This window comes from Callorhinus ursinus, unplaced genomic scaffold (genome assembly GCF_003265705.2).
Source record: "Callorhinus ursinus isolate GAN/ISIS: 27379988/994484 unplaced genomic scaffold, GSC_fseal_2.0 scaffold17, whole genome shotgun sequence".
NCBI classification, from domain to species: domain Eukaryota; kingdom Metazoa; phylum Chordata; class Mammalia; order Carnivora; family Otariidae; genus Callorhinus; species Callorhinus ursinus.
The window spans coordinates 28,532,863-28,548,628 of NW_027397079.1; the positions used below are offsets into that span (position 1 = coordinate 28,532,863).

Consider the following 15,766-nt stretch of genomic DNA (forward strand, 5'->3'; position numbering starts at 1 on the left):
TTCTTTTCTCTGTCAGAAGACAACAAAAACAGAAAGAAAAGGGGAACCAGTTGGGAAACAGAGGAGAAAAGTACAAAAAGGTTCCATAAAATCCTTCTCAGGAGGGGCGCCTGGGTGGCTCAGTTGGTTAAGCGACTGCCTTCGGCTCAGGTCATGATCCTGGAGTCCCGGGATCGAGTCCCACATCGGGCTCCCTGCTCAGCGGGGAGTCTGCTCCTCCCTCTGACCCTCTTCCCTCTCGTGCTTTCTATCTCTCATTCTCTCTCTCTCTCTCAAATAAATAAATAAAATCTTTAAAAAAAAAAAATCCTTCTCAGGAGCAAAGCAAAGCACTACCCTTGCTCCATAGTGAAGTATTCCTGCAAATAATATATATAAATAAAAATCTGGAAAATGAAAACAAATTTTCTTTTATAATTTATAGGAATTTATTCCTACAATTTCATAAAGAACTAAATGTAATAACAAAGGAACTTATAAAAAATGTGTATTTACCAAATAAAATGCTCACAAAACATTCATAGGTAATACCAAAAAATATCTTTATTAAAACATATTAATGATGAGAAATTGATGGTGATTTATGCCGGGTATGAAACTGTAATCGTATTATTGGGATGTACCATGAGATTCTTTATCACAATATTTTGAAAGATAGCTTTGTTGAAGACTTCCTAATTTTATAGCCACATGTAATTATACTTTTTAATTATAGTAAGCTGTAGTGGAAATATGACAATAGAGATGTAGTTCTTGAGAGTAGGAGATGCAGTGGACAGACAAAAAATGGTGGATCCCTATACAACTTATACCAAAATAAAATAAAATTCATTGAAAAAAACCCCATAAAAGTATTAGAAGAAAAGATGGAGAGAGAGTTTTATAATCCTGAGATAGAAACTAAGTACTTTTAAGATAAATAACTGGATATCAGAAAACCAGAAATTAAAAAATGATGCCAATTACATGTAAATACCTTAACAGGTCAAAACTCATGATAAACAAAACTTGGACAAACTGGTGAAAAGTATTTCCTGAATTAGCAAGCTTAGTACATAATTACACATATGTTGGAGTACGTAAAGAGCATATAGACATCTTCAAAAGATTAATATATGAACAAGAAAATCACAAAAATTGTGAACACAAAAGGATGTCCAACTCCACTAAATAAATAATAAGAGTTGTATTAAAAAACTGCTTAGATTGGCAAAGACTCTGAAGGATATCCTGAAGATGTAAGCACTCATACTGTTATTGGGAGTATAAACTGGTACTAATTTCCTGGAAAGTAAATCTATAGTTTTCAGCAAAATGTAATGTATAATCATCTATACCCAGTAAATCTACTTTTATGCAAGGATTTTTAGTACAATAATCCAAGACTGCTGAAAGCTAGAAACCTAACTATCAGTATCAGACTGGTTAAGATTTCAAAATATACTACAATGCTATAGTAATCAAAATAGTATGGTACTGGCACAAAAAGCAAAACCTTCCAGTTATGAAATGAGTAAGTCATGGGAATAAAAGGCATAGCATATGAAGTGCAGTCAATGATATTGTAAGAGTGTCGTATGGTGACAGATGGTAGCTACGCTTGTGGAGAGCACAGCACACTACAGAGAAGTTGGATCACTATGGTGTATACTTGAAACTAATGTAACATCATATGTCAACTATACTCAAATATAACAATTTAAAAAATGAGACTGGTTAAATAAATATATCCTATCATAATATATATCATAATATATAATATAAAAGTACTATATTTATGTGCTATAACAAATGCCTAGAAACATAATGTTATGCAGCTATTACAAATATTAAGATAAATTAATACAAGCCAACATGGGAAAAGAAACCTAAATCACTTGTTTGTTTAATGATCTGAATTTCATAAATATATGGTAAATGTATATTAATATATATATATAATGTTAACTAACAAAGTATTTAATGTGGATGGCAGGTATGGTTTTTCTGAGTGCCTTATGCACATTAATTCATTTAATCTTCACAACATTCCCATTTTATTGATAAGAAAGTGAAGAGTAATTTGCCCAGGATCACAAATTATAAGGAGTAGAACCTTAATCACTAGGTTACATTTTTGCTTAAACTTAATAAGGGCACTTTAAATTTATTCCCATTTTTGGCAGTCTCATCACATAACAAATGAAAAATGGAGAACCCAGCACCCTCAATAATATAAGAAACTATAAGAAAATGAAATTACAGTCAACAAAGCAAACTACCAAATAGTTATTAGCATCATGTCATTCTGTGGTGATGGAAATGTTCTTTATCTATGCTATCCAATATAGTAGCCAATTGCCACATGTAGTTACTGACTTGAAAGGTGGGCAAGTATATAAACAAGGGGTGGTGTGAATAAGGAATTAAAATTTTAATTTAATTTTAACTAATTTAAGTTTAAATAGACATATGTGACTAATGGCTACTATACTGGATAGCACAGGTCTGCAGTACTCTAAAGGGAGATGAATATGCTGATAGTCAACACATGTGGTCTTGACCCTGGGCATAATACAGGTATTCCTCAAAATTTATTACCCTGAAAGGTATCATTGTTTATTGTTTTTTTTTCCAAATGAGGTATAATTGACATACAAATTATATTAGTTTCAGGTGTGCAACATAGTGATTCGACACTGAATACATTGCAAACTAATCACCACAGTAAGACTAGTTATTACCCATCATTCTTTGATTAAAATAATTAGCATAAGATTGTGGATGGGTAGGAGTAAAAGTAAGGAAAATCCTTATTTTACTGTCTCCATTTTAAGTCTTCTGGCTGAGGGATAATGTAGAGAGAATGACTAGGGAAAAGATCATCAAGAAAACAGAAAATTGAGCAAACTATCAACTAGACCTAACAGACATTTACTGAACTCTCTACCCAACAAAACCAAAATTTCCATTCTTCTAATAGTGCACACAAAACATTCTTCAGGACAAACCACATGATAGGCTCAATAAATTTAAAAGGATAAAGATAGTACAAATTATATTCTCCAACTACAATGGAATAAAATTAGAAATCAGTAACAGAAAAAACTCCGGGAAATTCACATACACACAGAAGTTAAATAACACATTTCTAAAAAAACCCAATGGGTCAAATAAGAAATCAAAAGGGAAATTGGAAAATAATTTGAGATGAATGAAAATAAAGACACAAAATACCTAAACTTACAGGATACAGCTAAAAAAAGTACTTCAGGGAAATTTATAACTGTAAAGAAGATCTCAAATCAATAACCCAAACTTCCAGCTTAAGACACCAGAAAAAGAACAAACTAAACCTGAAGCAAAAAGGAGGAAAATAAGACCAAAGAGGAAATTAATAAAATAGAAAACAGAAAGATAGAAAAAAATTAATGAAATCAAAGTTGGTTCCTTGAAAAAATCAACAAAATTGACAAACCTTCAGCCAGGCTGACCAAGAAAATAAAGAGGGAAGACTAAAATTAGCAGAATGACAACTGAAAAGAAGATATTACTACAGGCTTTACAAAAAGAAAAAGGACTGTAAAGAAATACTATGAACAACATGACACAACTAAATTAGATAAGTTTGATGAAATGGACAAATTCCTACAAAGACACAAACCACTAAAACTGATTCAAGAAGAAACAGAAAACCTGGATAGAGATATAGTAAGTGAAGAAATTGAATTAGTTAATAAACAACCTACTCACAAAAAAAAAAGGCCCGAATGGCCTTTTAAAATTTTTTTAAAAAGATTTTATTTGAGTTAGAGCATGAGCAGTGGGAGGGGCAGAGGAAGAGGGAGAAGGAGACTCCCTGCTGAGATGGCAGCCTGACATGGGGCTCTACCCCAGTTCTCCAAGATCATGACACAGTCATGCTGAAGTCAGACACTTACCTGACTGAGCCACCCAGGTGCTCCCTGAATGGCTTTAATAGTAAAGTCTACCAAATGTTTAAGGAAGTATTAAGGTTAATTCTTCACAAACTCCAAAAAAATGGAAAAGGAAGAAACCTTTCAAACTATTACTCTGATACCAAAACCAAAGACATCACAAGAAAGCTACAGATCAATGTATCTTATAAATGTATCTTATAAATAAAGACACAGAAATCTTCAAAAAAATTTGTAGTAAACCGATTCCACCAACATGTAATAGAAATCACATACCCGACTAAATGGGATTTGTCTCAGCAGTGCAGTTTACTTAACATCTGAAAATCAATTAGTGTGATACAGCACAGTAAACGGAGTGAAGACTAAAAATCACATGATCATCTCTACAGATGCAGCAAAAGCATCTGACAAAATCCAATACCCTCTCATGATAAAAACACTCAACAAACTAGGAACAGAAAGGAACTTCTTCAACATGATAAAGGACGTCAAAAAACCCCATAGCTAACATCATACTTACTGGTGAAGGATAAATGCTTGCCCCTAAGTTCAGGAACAAGACAGGATGTCTATCCACTCTTACCATTTCTATTAAACATTCAACTGGAGGTCCTAGCCAGGGCAATTAGACAAGAAAAAGAAATAAAAAGCATCCAGATTGGGAAGGAAGAAATAAAACTAACTCTATTTGTAGGTGACCTGGTTTTGTATATAGAAAATCCTAAGGAAATCACTAAAAAAACCAGAATAATGAGATCAGTAAGGTTACAGGATATAAGACCAATACACAAAAATCAACAATAGTTCTATATACTTAAATGAAGAATACAGAAATGTGATTGAGAAAACTCTACTTACAAAGGTATCCAAAAATATAACCTTGGGAGTAAATTTAACAAAAGAAGCATAAAACTTAAACCCTGAAAACCTTTACCTCACATCTACTGTGGTGGCTATAAACGAAAGTCAGATAGTAACACAGGAAGTGGAAAATCCCAACACTCATACACTGCTGGTGTGCATGTAAATGGTGCAGCCATTCTGGAAAAACAGTTTGGCAGTTCCTCAAATAACTAACACAGTGCCATCGTATAACCCAGCAATTCCACTCCTAGCTATCTACCCAAGAGACATGAGAACACGTCTGCACCAAACTTGTACGAGAACAATCACAGCAGAATTATTCATAATTGCCAAAAGGTGAAAGCAACCCAAACATCTTTCAACTGATGAATAGAGTATATCTATTCAATATTATTCCATAAAAAAGAATGAAATATTAATACGTTACAACATGTGAGAACCTTGAAAATACTGTTAAGTGAAAGTCACTAGTCATGAAAGGCCATGTCACTTCACATATTTACGACTTCCCTTATATGAAATGCCCAGAATAGGCAAATACAGTTGATCCTTAAACGATACGGGTTTGAACTGTGTGGGTCCACTCATACATGGATTTTTTTCTATTAATATATTGGAAAACTTTTGGAGATTTGCCACAATTTTAAAAAAACTCACAGATGACCCACATAGCCTAGAAATGCCAATAAAGATTAAGAAAAAGTTAGGTATTATTGTTAAGAATACAGTATATCAAATATATAAGATACAAAGTAGATGTTAATCAACAGTCTATGTTCTGGGTAAGGCTTCCAGTCAACACAAGCTATTAGTAGTTAGGTTTTCAGGGAGTCAAAAGTTATACATGGATTTTTTGACTGCAAGGGGGTTGACATCTCTAACTTCATGTTCAAGGCTCAGCGATACATAGAGACAGAAAGTAGGTTAGTGACTGCTTAGGGGCAAGGACCTGAGAGGAAAGGGATATGACAACTTTCCAAGGGTACATAGTTTCTTTTTGAGGTGATGATGATAATAGTAAGCTGGGAAAAAAAGACATTTTTTTAAAAAAGTTTATGTGTTGGCAAGGATATAAAGTAATTATGTAACCTGATACAACTGCTTTTGAAAACTGGTTGATATCCTCTTTGAATTAAGTTGCACATTTCTATGTAGATATATAATATTCTACACAAAAACTTGCACATATGCACTGAGACACATAAAGGTTTAAAACAGCAATGTTTGCAATATGAAGAAAACTGGCAAGTATCCAAATATCCCCAGAGGAATAGTGTGTAGTCAACAAATGGAATAATGTGTGTGAATACATATATAAGAATGAAAAAACTACAGGTGTTCTTATCAGCATAGAAGAATCACACAAACATAATACTGAGCAAAAGGAGTCACAAAATATCTGCATTATAATTCTAGATACACAAAATAAAAAATAGATTAAAGCACAACTATTTTGCTTACAGATTCATAATGTATTAGAAAATAACACTCAGAAGTTCTAAGACTAGCACAAATGCCACTGAAGCAGAGTAATATATGTATCTTACCAGCCCTCTTAGGAAATCCAGTTGAGAGGAATCTCAAAGATGTCATAAGGTGTCCATTATCTACTTTTTGACCAATAAATTTTACTGTTAATATTGCATATGGAAGACACTGCCTAGGTTTATCTACTGGCTTTGAAAGTACATTGTATTCATAGAAGTATACCTGAAAGATAAAGAAGGGAGAAAAAAAACATTTTAAGCTAATTAGTGTTAGCAGAATTGAATAAGCTCATATTTTAAAAAGCTATGTAACTGCATGATGTTATTTATTCACTGGCTTCCATTTACCCACCCCTTCTCCCCATTCTTCAACCCTAGTTTGTTTTTTAAAGTATAAATTTTCCCCCCAACCACATGTATTTTCCTTGGCAGGGTATCAATGTGGGCAGCAGCAGAAACAATCTGTTTTTAAACAAAGAAGTATTTTTCCATTAAAAGTTCAATGTTTTGTATATGCTATGAACACTCGTACTGTTTCAGTTGGAAGAAAAAGTTAATTAAGAAAATAATAATAGCACAATACATTTACATGTGGGAACATATACTTCTAGAAAATTTATCTTCATTTAAACATATATATATGATGATATTCAATGTTTATTACACATAATTTAAAGTCTACTGTTTTAGCAATTTATGATAGAAAATTAATGTTTCACATGTAATGAACACATAAGCCTTTCTCCTGTTGCAAAGTAGAGAATATCAGTAACATTATTTCAAAATAGCTTGTTATTAAAAAGTTGGCATGTTTTGCAAGTTAGGAACTAATCTACGGAACAACTAAATAAAAGAAAGCATCCACTGCATTCTGAACACAGTTAAATGCAAATTTTGAAACTTCTTTACTAACATTCCTAGATCACAAATATTAAAGCAGCTTTCATTATTTATTTAAGGTTTTATTATATTGAATAAATTAAGAGATTTAAAAAAATTTTATTATGTTAATCACCATACATCACATTAGTTTTATTATATGTATTTTATTTATTTTATTATGTTATGTTAATCACCATACATTATTACATCATTAGTTTTTGATGTAGTGTTCCACAATTCATTGTTTGCGTATAACACCCAGTGCTCCATTCAATATGTGCCCTCCTTAATACCCATCGCCAGGCTAACCCATCCCCCCACCCCCTCACCCTCTAGAACCCTCAGTTTGTTTCTCAGAGTCCATAGTCTCTCATGGTTCGTCTCCCCCTCCGATTCCCCGCTTCATTTCCCCCTTCCTACTATCTTCTTCTTTTTTTAACATATAATGTATTATTTGTTTCAGAGATACAGGTCTGTGATTCAACAGTCCTGCACAATTTACAGCGCTGTGAATTAAGAGATTTTCATTTAATATTTTGAGAAGCTGTTTTAAGTCATGTATCATACAGTGTGAAGCATGTCACTTCCAAATAGTCAAACGGTCCAAAAAGTTAACATACCGCTGAATTGTAGGCTTGTAACTCAATGGTATCTTTCAGAGAAGGTATGTTTCTTGACATATGGCAATCAAAATTAGGAGAAGGATCCAAAGAAACTTTGTTTTTATCCACCGAAGGCTGAATTTTCTTCACTTTTCCAAAGAAAACCTAAAAAAAAAAAAAAAAAGGCAAAAAGGTCCATAAAAATACACCAGAACATTTTAAACTCCCATGCTAGAACATAGAGTAAGGCTAACTCTTTTTTAAAGAAACAAATACAAATGGAGAGATAATCCATGTCCCAGATGAGTAGGGTGACTTATTATAATCATGCCAATTCTTTCTAAATTAAACTCTAAGGCTATAGTAATTGTAATTAAAATTTTAGGAAATCTATTTGTAGAAATGAATTTTAGTCTAAAAACTTATCTGGAAGACTAAACAAACAAGAATAGCCCAAAAAATTTTGAAAAAATTTTTTTAGAAAAAAATGTTGGGTCAGAGATAAGAGACTGATGGAACAGGGCAGGTGACTTGAACTTCCAAGGTATTAAATGTTTTTGTTTTTTTAATTTTTAGAGAGAGGGAGAGAGAGAAAGTGATATCAGGGGAGGGGCAGAGACAGAGGGAGAGAATCCCAAGCAGGCTCCACGCCCAGCACAGAGCTTGATGCAGGGCTCGATCTCAGGACACCGAGATCATTACCTGAGCCAAAATCAAGAGTCAGACACTCAGCCGACTGAGCCACTCCAGAGCCCCAAATGTTTTTTAAAAGGATGGTACTACCACAAAAAGAGGCAGAGAGGGGAAAATGAACAAAATAAAAAGCCCCAGATAAATCCAAGCATCTATAAAAATATAGTATAATGTTAAAAGTACCATTTGAGATAAGTGAAGCAAAAACAATAAATGGTGTAAGACAACTGAAAAAATTAAATTCCCTTAATATATAGACCAAAATAAATGCCAAACAAGTTAAATATTTAAGTAATGCAAACACTGTAGAAAGAAATGTCACTATCTAATTTCAAAGTGAGAATTCTTTTCTAAGCGTATATGCCATGAACCCATAAATCAAAAACATAAAGCTATAAAATATTCCAAAACATTAATTTATACATCAAAAACAAATAGGTATACTAAAAGACAAGCTACTGATTGGGAGAAAATGTTTGCAAATGACATATCCAACAAAGAGTTAGTATCCAAAATATATAAAGAACTTAAAGCAAACTGATACAGCCACTGTGGGAGACAGTATGAAGTTTCCTCAAAAAAATTAAAAAGAGAACTACTCTATAACCCAACCATTGCACTACTGGGTATTTACCCAAAGAATACAAAAACACTAATTCAAAGGGATATATGCACCCCTCTGTTTATTGCAACACTATTTACAACAGCGAAACTATGGAAGCAGCCCAAGTGTCCAACGACAGATGAATAAAGATTTGGTGTATATATACAACTGAATATTATTCAGCCATAAAAAAGAATGAAATCTTGCCATTTACAATGGATGGATCTAGAGTGTATAATGCTAAGTGAAATAAGCCAGTCAAAGAAAGACAAATACCACAGAACTTCACCCATATGTGCAATTTAAGAAACGGACAAAGGAAAATGAAAGAGAGACAGGAACGCTTGGCTGGCTCAGTTGGTACAACTTGCGACTCTTGATCTCAGGGTTGTGAGTTCAAGCCCCATATTGGGTGTAGAGTCTACTTAAGAAAAAAAAAAAAAGAGAGAGATAAACCAAAGGACAGACTCTGAACTACAGAAAACAAACAGATGGTTATTGGTGAGGGGGAGTGGGTGAAATAGGTAAAGGGGATTAAGAGTAGCCATCTTTTTTTGGGTGGGAGACGTGTGGTGCCCAAATACAGGGCTGGAACTCACCACCCTCAGATCAAGACCTGAGCTGAAATTAAGAATCAGATGCTTAACCAACTGAGCCACCCAGGTGCCCCGTGAGTACATTTATCTTGATAAGCACTAAGTAATATATGGAACTTATGAATCACTATATTGTACACCTGAAACTAAAATAACACTGTATGTTAACTATACTGGAATTAAAAAAATAAAAAAAAATGAAATAAGATGTATCATATATATATTAATATATTAATTTGGATCAGAGTGAAGATACTGGCATTGAATAGGATATACCAAGAACACTTATGTGGCTGTGTATGGAAAACAAAACAAGGGGAGCCTGGGTGGCTCAGTTAAGCGTCTGCCTTTGGCTCAGGTCATGATCCTGGGGTCCTGGGATCCAGCCCCATGTTGGCTCTGTGCTCAGCACAGAGTCTGCTTCTCCCTCTCCTTCTGCCCCTCCCACTCCCCGTTTGTGCATGCTCTCTCTCTCTCAAATAAATAAAATCTTTAAAAAATACCAGGAACATAATTAACTGATAAAAGGTGGAAGAAAGTAGAATTAATAGGACAAGTACACATTTTATTTAAAGTCAGCAATTCTATTACTGTTATTTTTCAATATAATAATACATTCATTCAAAATTAAAAACAATACTAAATGTAATGTGGTATCCTGCATTTGGGTACTAGAAGAGAAAAAATAGTAGAAAAACAGCCAAAATCCAAATATAATTTAGTTAATGGTATGGTACCAATGTTAGTCTCTTCATTTTATTATTTTTATTTTCTTCCTGAAATATAACTGACATATACAATGCTAGTTTCTTAGTTTTGACAAAAGTGCCACAGTGATGTGAAATGCTAACATTAGGGGGACAGTGAGTGAAATGTATACAGGAACTTTCTGTACTATCTTTGTAACTTTTCTGTAAATTTAAATTTATTCCAAAATGAAAAGTTTATTTTTTAAAAAGGAAAACATTAAGTGATAAAGTATAATTGAAAGTATATTCAAAATATACTTTGATGAACTGATAATGTTTACAAATCAACTAGAAAAAAAGAAAAAAAAACAAGTTGGCAAAGGATATATATCGGTAACTATTGTTTTTTTATTTTAAAAAATTTTTTTATGTTTAAGTAGGCTCCATGCCCAATGTAGGCTTTGAACTCAAAACCCTAAGATCAAGAGTCACATGCTCCACCTGAGCCAGCCAAGTACCCCTCACTAAATATTGTTAATAAATATATGCAGAATATTTAAACTCAGTAGTAACTATGTAAAAATATTGTACCAACAATGAGAAACTGCTGCATATAAGACTGACAAAGATTAAAAAAAAAGTATAATATATAGAGTGAGGGCGTGAGATAACACACATTCTTACACACTGTGGATAGAAATGTCAATTAAAGGGTGCCTGGGTGTCTCAGTCAGTTAAACGTCTGCCTTTGGCTCAGGTCATGATCCCAGGGTCCTGGATGGAGTCCCGCATTGGGCTCCCTGCTCGCACGGAGCCTGCTTCTCCATCTTCTTCCTGCTCATGCTCTCTCGCTATCTCTGTCCCTATCTCCGTCTCTTTCTCTCAAATAAATAAATAAAATCTTAAAAAAAAAAGAAATGTCAATTAACATAACCCTTCTCAGGACAAGTGGGCATTACATATCCAAAGCTGTGAAAGTATACATAGCTTTGGCTCCTAATCTGATTTCTTGGGAGGAATTAACCAATTAATTCTTAGCAAATAATCACAGGTGTGTGTAAAAATACACTCACATAAGGATGATCAAAATAATAATTAAAAGTACAAAACAAAAAACCGAGTAATTTATATCCCTAAATTAAAAAATGTGTCATGCAAATTTATGATAGAGCTATATAGTCGAATACTATGTAGTTAATTATTCAAAAGGCTACTAGAAGGGTGCCCGGCTGGCTCAGCTGGTAGAGTATGCGACTCTTGATCTTGGTGTTGTAAGTTCGAGCTCCATGTTGGGTGTAAAAATTTTACTTAAAAAAAAAAACTTAAAAAGGCTATTAGAGAAGAATAATGCAATGAAAAATCTGTCTTATAATCAATGAAAAAAGTTATGTATATAAAGAATATATTTTAATTACCATTATACATGCATATCTGTATAAATAAGCAAAACTACAGATATAAAAAAAATTAACTGTGGTTATTGATGGGTTTTTTGGAACCTCTTAGTATGCACCAAAATTCCTAAAATCAGTATGTATTACTTTTTAATATAAAAATTGTGCTTTATGAATTTGATATTTGAGGCTTAAACACATAAGGAATTATTCCAAGGGAAGCACTGGTTTTATATGTACCCATATGTTACAAACCTGAGGATCCTGCCTACCTAGTGTGATTTTAATAGTCCTGGCAAAGCTACAATTAACCATAAAAGTGTATCTTAACCAGTTTGTTGATGCTTAAGATTTGGTAAGACTTATTTCCTTTCAATTTTCAGTAATTTTAGACTTTCAGAAAAGTTGGGAAACTAGTTCAGAGGTCCTATATACTTGTATCCATTTTTCCTAAAGTTAACATCTTATATAAGCATGGCAAAATTATGAAAACTAAGAAACATTGTTATGTTGTAACCTGAAACTAATGTGACATATAATGTATGTCAACTAGACTTCAATAAAAAGTTAAAAAAATTAACACTGTATAATACTATTAACTAAAATAAAGACTAAGAGTTTAGTAACTAGTTTAAGCTAGAATTACTATAACCTATGTTTTGGAGAAAAACACTTAAAGCACTGTGATATAACTATGGTCTGAACAAAAAAGAGAGAGAAGGGTCATTTAAGACAGAAAAAAATATAAATTGGAAATACAAAGATGATACAAGCTGTGTTTGCTTACTTAGAGTTTTGTTTTATGCTACATACCCAACTAAAGTCAGAAATAGGGGAAAATTTCAAATGACGACGATGATGAAAGTTAACATATATATTATTTATTTCATATAATGCAACTTAAACTAATAATTCATACTGAAAGGAAAATACGCTCAGATCAATTTAAAGCAACTGAATATAATATTTAGTAATTGTTTTCTGCTACCTACCTTAAAAATTACAATACTTTCTACAGTAATGCTTCTACTATGAGCATAATTCAAAGCAACATCAACATGTCTAAATATATAAATTCCAAGAAGAGGATTTCCTAATATCTTCAATGTAGATGTTCTAGTACTTATCCCATTTTGATATATTTCAGCCACATCATTCTGAGGAAGTGCTAAAAAGCAGAAATGTTCTTCAAGTTCTCTGCCATGTCTTCCACTCTCACGCATCTCTGACCTAAAGCAAAACAAACTGTGTGTAGTTAAATGAGAATATTGACTGAATTTTCAAGGAGAAGATAAATATTTCAGCTTCCTACAGTTAGAAAGACAATTACTCATAACATTCAGAAACATCACTATCCTATGGTAACAAGTTAGGCTGAAAATCATCTAAGGAAAGAACTGAAATAGATAACTACTCATCCAGAATTATGGACTACATTCTTTATAGGCCAGTGATAATAAGGGCTAACATTTCTCGAATGCTACTGATATACCCAGCATGCTAAGACTTACCCTTTATAAGCATTTCTGTAAAATTTTCCCGAGTTTTCCAATAATTGATTGCTATTATTATTTTATTGTTTTTATATCCATTTTTTCCTCATCCCCCCTCGCTTCTGTTACACTCATTTTTAAAATGAGGAATATGAAGTTCAGAGAGTTAAACTCACCAAAATAGCAAGGTGACAAGAGTTGGAATTATTTATGTGAACTCTTGTCCACTAAGTTCCAGAGCTCAAGTTTTCACTTACTTGTCTATGGATGAAAGAACAGGCATTTTCTTAAATAAATATATAGAGAAATACATATGGTAAATTATTAGGGACATTCTCCATTTTTCAGGGATCCAGACAGCAGGTGGAAGAAACAAGCTAGGATTTGATTAGAGTACTCCTATCATAGAAGTAAAATTATAAATCATCCTCAGAAAAGATAATCTGAAGTACACACACTTAAAATTTTGACTATACTCCACAACAAGAACGACTTAACTGGGGTGCCAGAATGGCTCAGTCGGTTAAGTGTCTGCCTTTGGTTCAGGTCATGGTTCCAGGGTCCTGGGATCAAGCCCTGTATCAGGCTCCTTGCTCAGTGGGGAGTATGCGTTTCCCTCTCCATCTGCTCCTCCCCCAGCTCATGCTCTCTCTTGCTCTCAAATAAATTAATCTTTTTTTTTTTTTAAAGAACCACTTAATCATATAGACAGGCAATCTATCTGGCTTGCTCAGGTGTAGTAGCTGCAACAACTGCCACACTAGGTGATACAGTAAAGAGGTCCGATTGCCAGAATAGGACAGAGGTGTGATTCCAAACCATCATCAGCAGTGGAGAACCTCAGAACTTAGAAAGTAATGTGTATACTACAAAAGGAAAATTTTTCTTGAATACCACATGCTACCAATATTCGTTATTTCCTGGAACACCACTCACAGAGTTTGTATAAAGTATACTAAGCACATTAGCATATTAGTACTTATTTGCATGAATAACTTACTGTTTACAGTACAAAGGGCCACAAACCACATGGCAACAGTTACAAGCAAAACTAACTGATTAGATCGTGACCACTTTGTCCTAGTTCCTGGAAATGTCAACTCCACATATCATCATCTCCTGCTCTTGCTTGCAACTTGACATCAGTAGATTCTATGACCCACTAAGATCTCATGTAGGTAACATTTAAAATTCACAGAATTAGAGTACTTTTTTCTGTTTTCCCAATTTCTCAACTCGTTTTTCCTAGAATCTGGAAAAGCATTAATTTTCTGAGCATGCCTAGGAGTTCCCACATGGGAGTACTAACAACAATAGCACAAAGCATGGGAGGAAGGAACGAAGATGTTCATTGTTGTAAGGTTCTTACACTACATATGAATATAACATTATGTGAAGGTACACTGTGTAAACCCTAGAGCAGTGTTTCTCAACACTGGCACACACCATTGATATTGCGGGCCAAATAATTCTTTGTGTTACCTAGTCACCTTACTGGCTTAACATTATATTCTCTTAAAGGACTAAAATGTAAAAATATAACTTGATATTTGACCCAGAGCCCCCAAAACTTTTACAAATTAAAGTAGAAAATATTCCTTGAGTTTCATATTAGTAATAATACTGAATACTGTTTTCAATGTATGTTTTCAGAATAACATTTGAAAAACATTTAGAACTAAATATGATTTAGACAAAAGTGAGCAATAAAAAATTACTCTTTAGAAGTTTAAAAAATTTTTTAATTCCAGTGTAATTAACATATAGTGTTATATTAGTTTCTGTTGTGTAAGATAGTGATTCAACAATTCCATACATTACTCAGTGCTTGTCAAGTAAGTGTACTCTTAATCCTCCTTGCTTATTTCACCCATCCCTCCCCACCTCCCCTTTGGTAACCATCTCTTCATTCTCTATAGTTCAGAGTCTGTTTTTTCTCTCCCCCCCTTGTCCTTTTGTTTCTTAAATTGCACATATGAGTGAAATTCTATGGTATTTGTCTTTCTCTGACTGACTTATTTCACTTAGCATTACTCTCTAGATCCATCCATGTTGTTGCAAATGGTAAGACTTCCTTCTTTTTTACAGCTGAATTAATATTCCATTTTGTGTGTGTGTGTGTGTGTGTGTGTGTGTACACACATCTTCTTTATCCATTTAATCTGTCGATGGACACCTGAGCTGCTTCCATCATTTGGCTGTTGTAAATAATGCTGCAATAAACAGGGGTGCATATATCGCTTTGAATTAGTGTTTTTGTATTCTTTGGGTAAAATACCTAGTAGTGCAATGGCTGGATCGTAGGGTAGTTCTATTTTTAATTTTCTGAAGAACCTCCATACTGTTCTCCAGAGGGCCTACATTAGTTTGCATTCCCACCAACAGTGCAAGAGGGTTCCCCTCTCTCCACATCCTCAACCAATACCTGTTGTTTCTTGTGTTGTTGATTTTAACCATTTTGACAGGTGTGAGGTGAGATCTCACTGTAGTTTTGATTTGCATTTCCCTGAAGATGAGTGATGTTTAACATTTTTTCATCTGT

The 15,766-nt window shown here is 33.6% G+C and overlaps 1 protein-coding gene across 7 annotated transcripts in view; it reads right to left on the bottom strand.

The window, feature by feature from the left end:
* TEX15 (testis expressed 15, meiosis and synapsis associated) overlaps window positions 1-15,766 on the bottom strand; it is a 90,818-nt gene that overhangs the window by 17,462 nt on the left and 57,590 nt on the right. For all 7 annotated transcript variants that reach the window (XM_073902416.1, XM_073902420.1, XM_073902418.1 and 4 more), the window contains 3 exons: window positions 12,724-12,961; window positions 7,774-7,920; window positions 6,332-6,494 (listed from right to left, as the gene is read on the bottom strand). In XM_073902416.1, coding sequence (XP_073758517.1) covers window positions 6,332-6,494; window positions 7,774-7,920; window positions 12,724-12,961 — 548 coding nt within the window. The remainder of the gene's footprint in view (window positions 1-6,331; window positions 6,495-7,773; window positions 7,921-12,723; window positions 12,962-15,766) is intronic.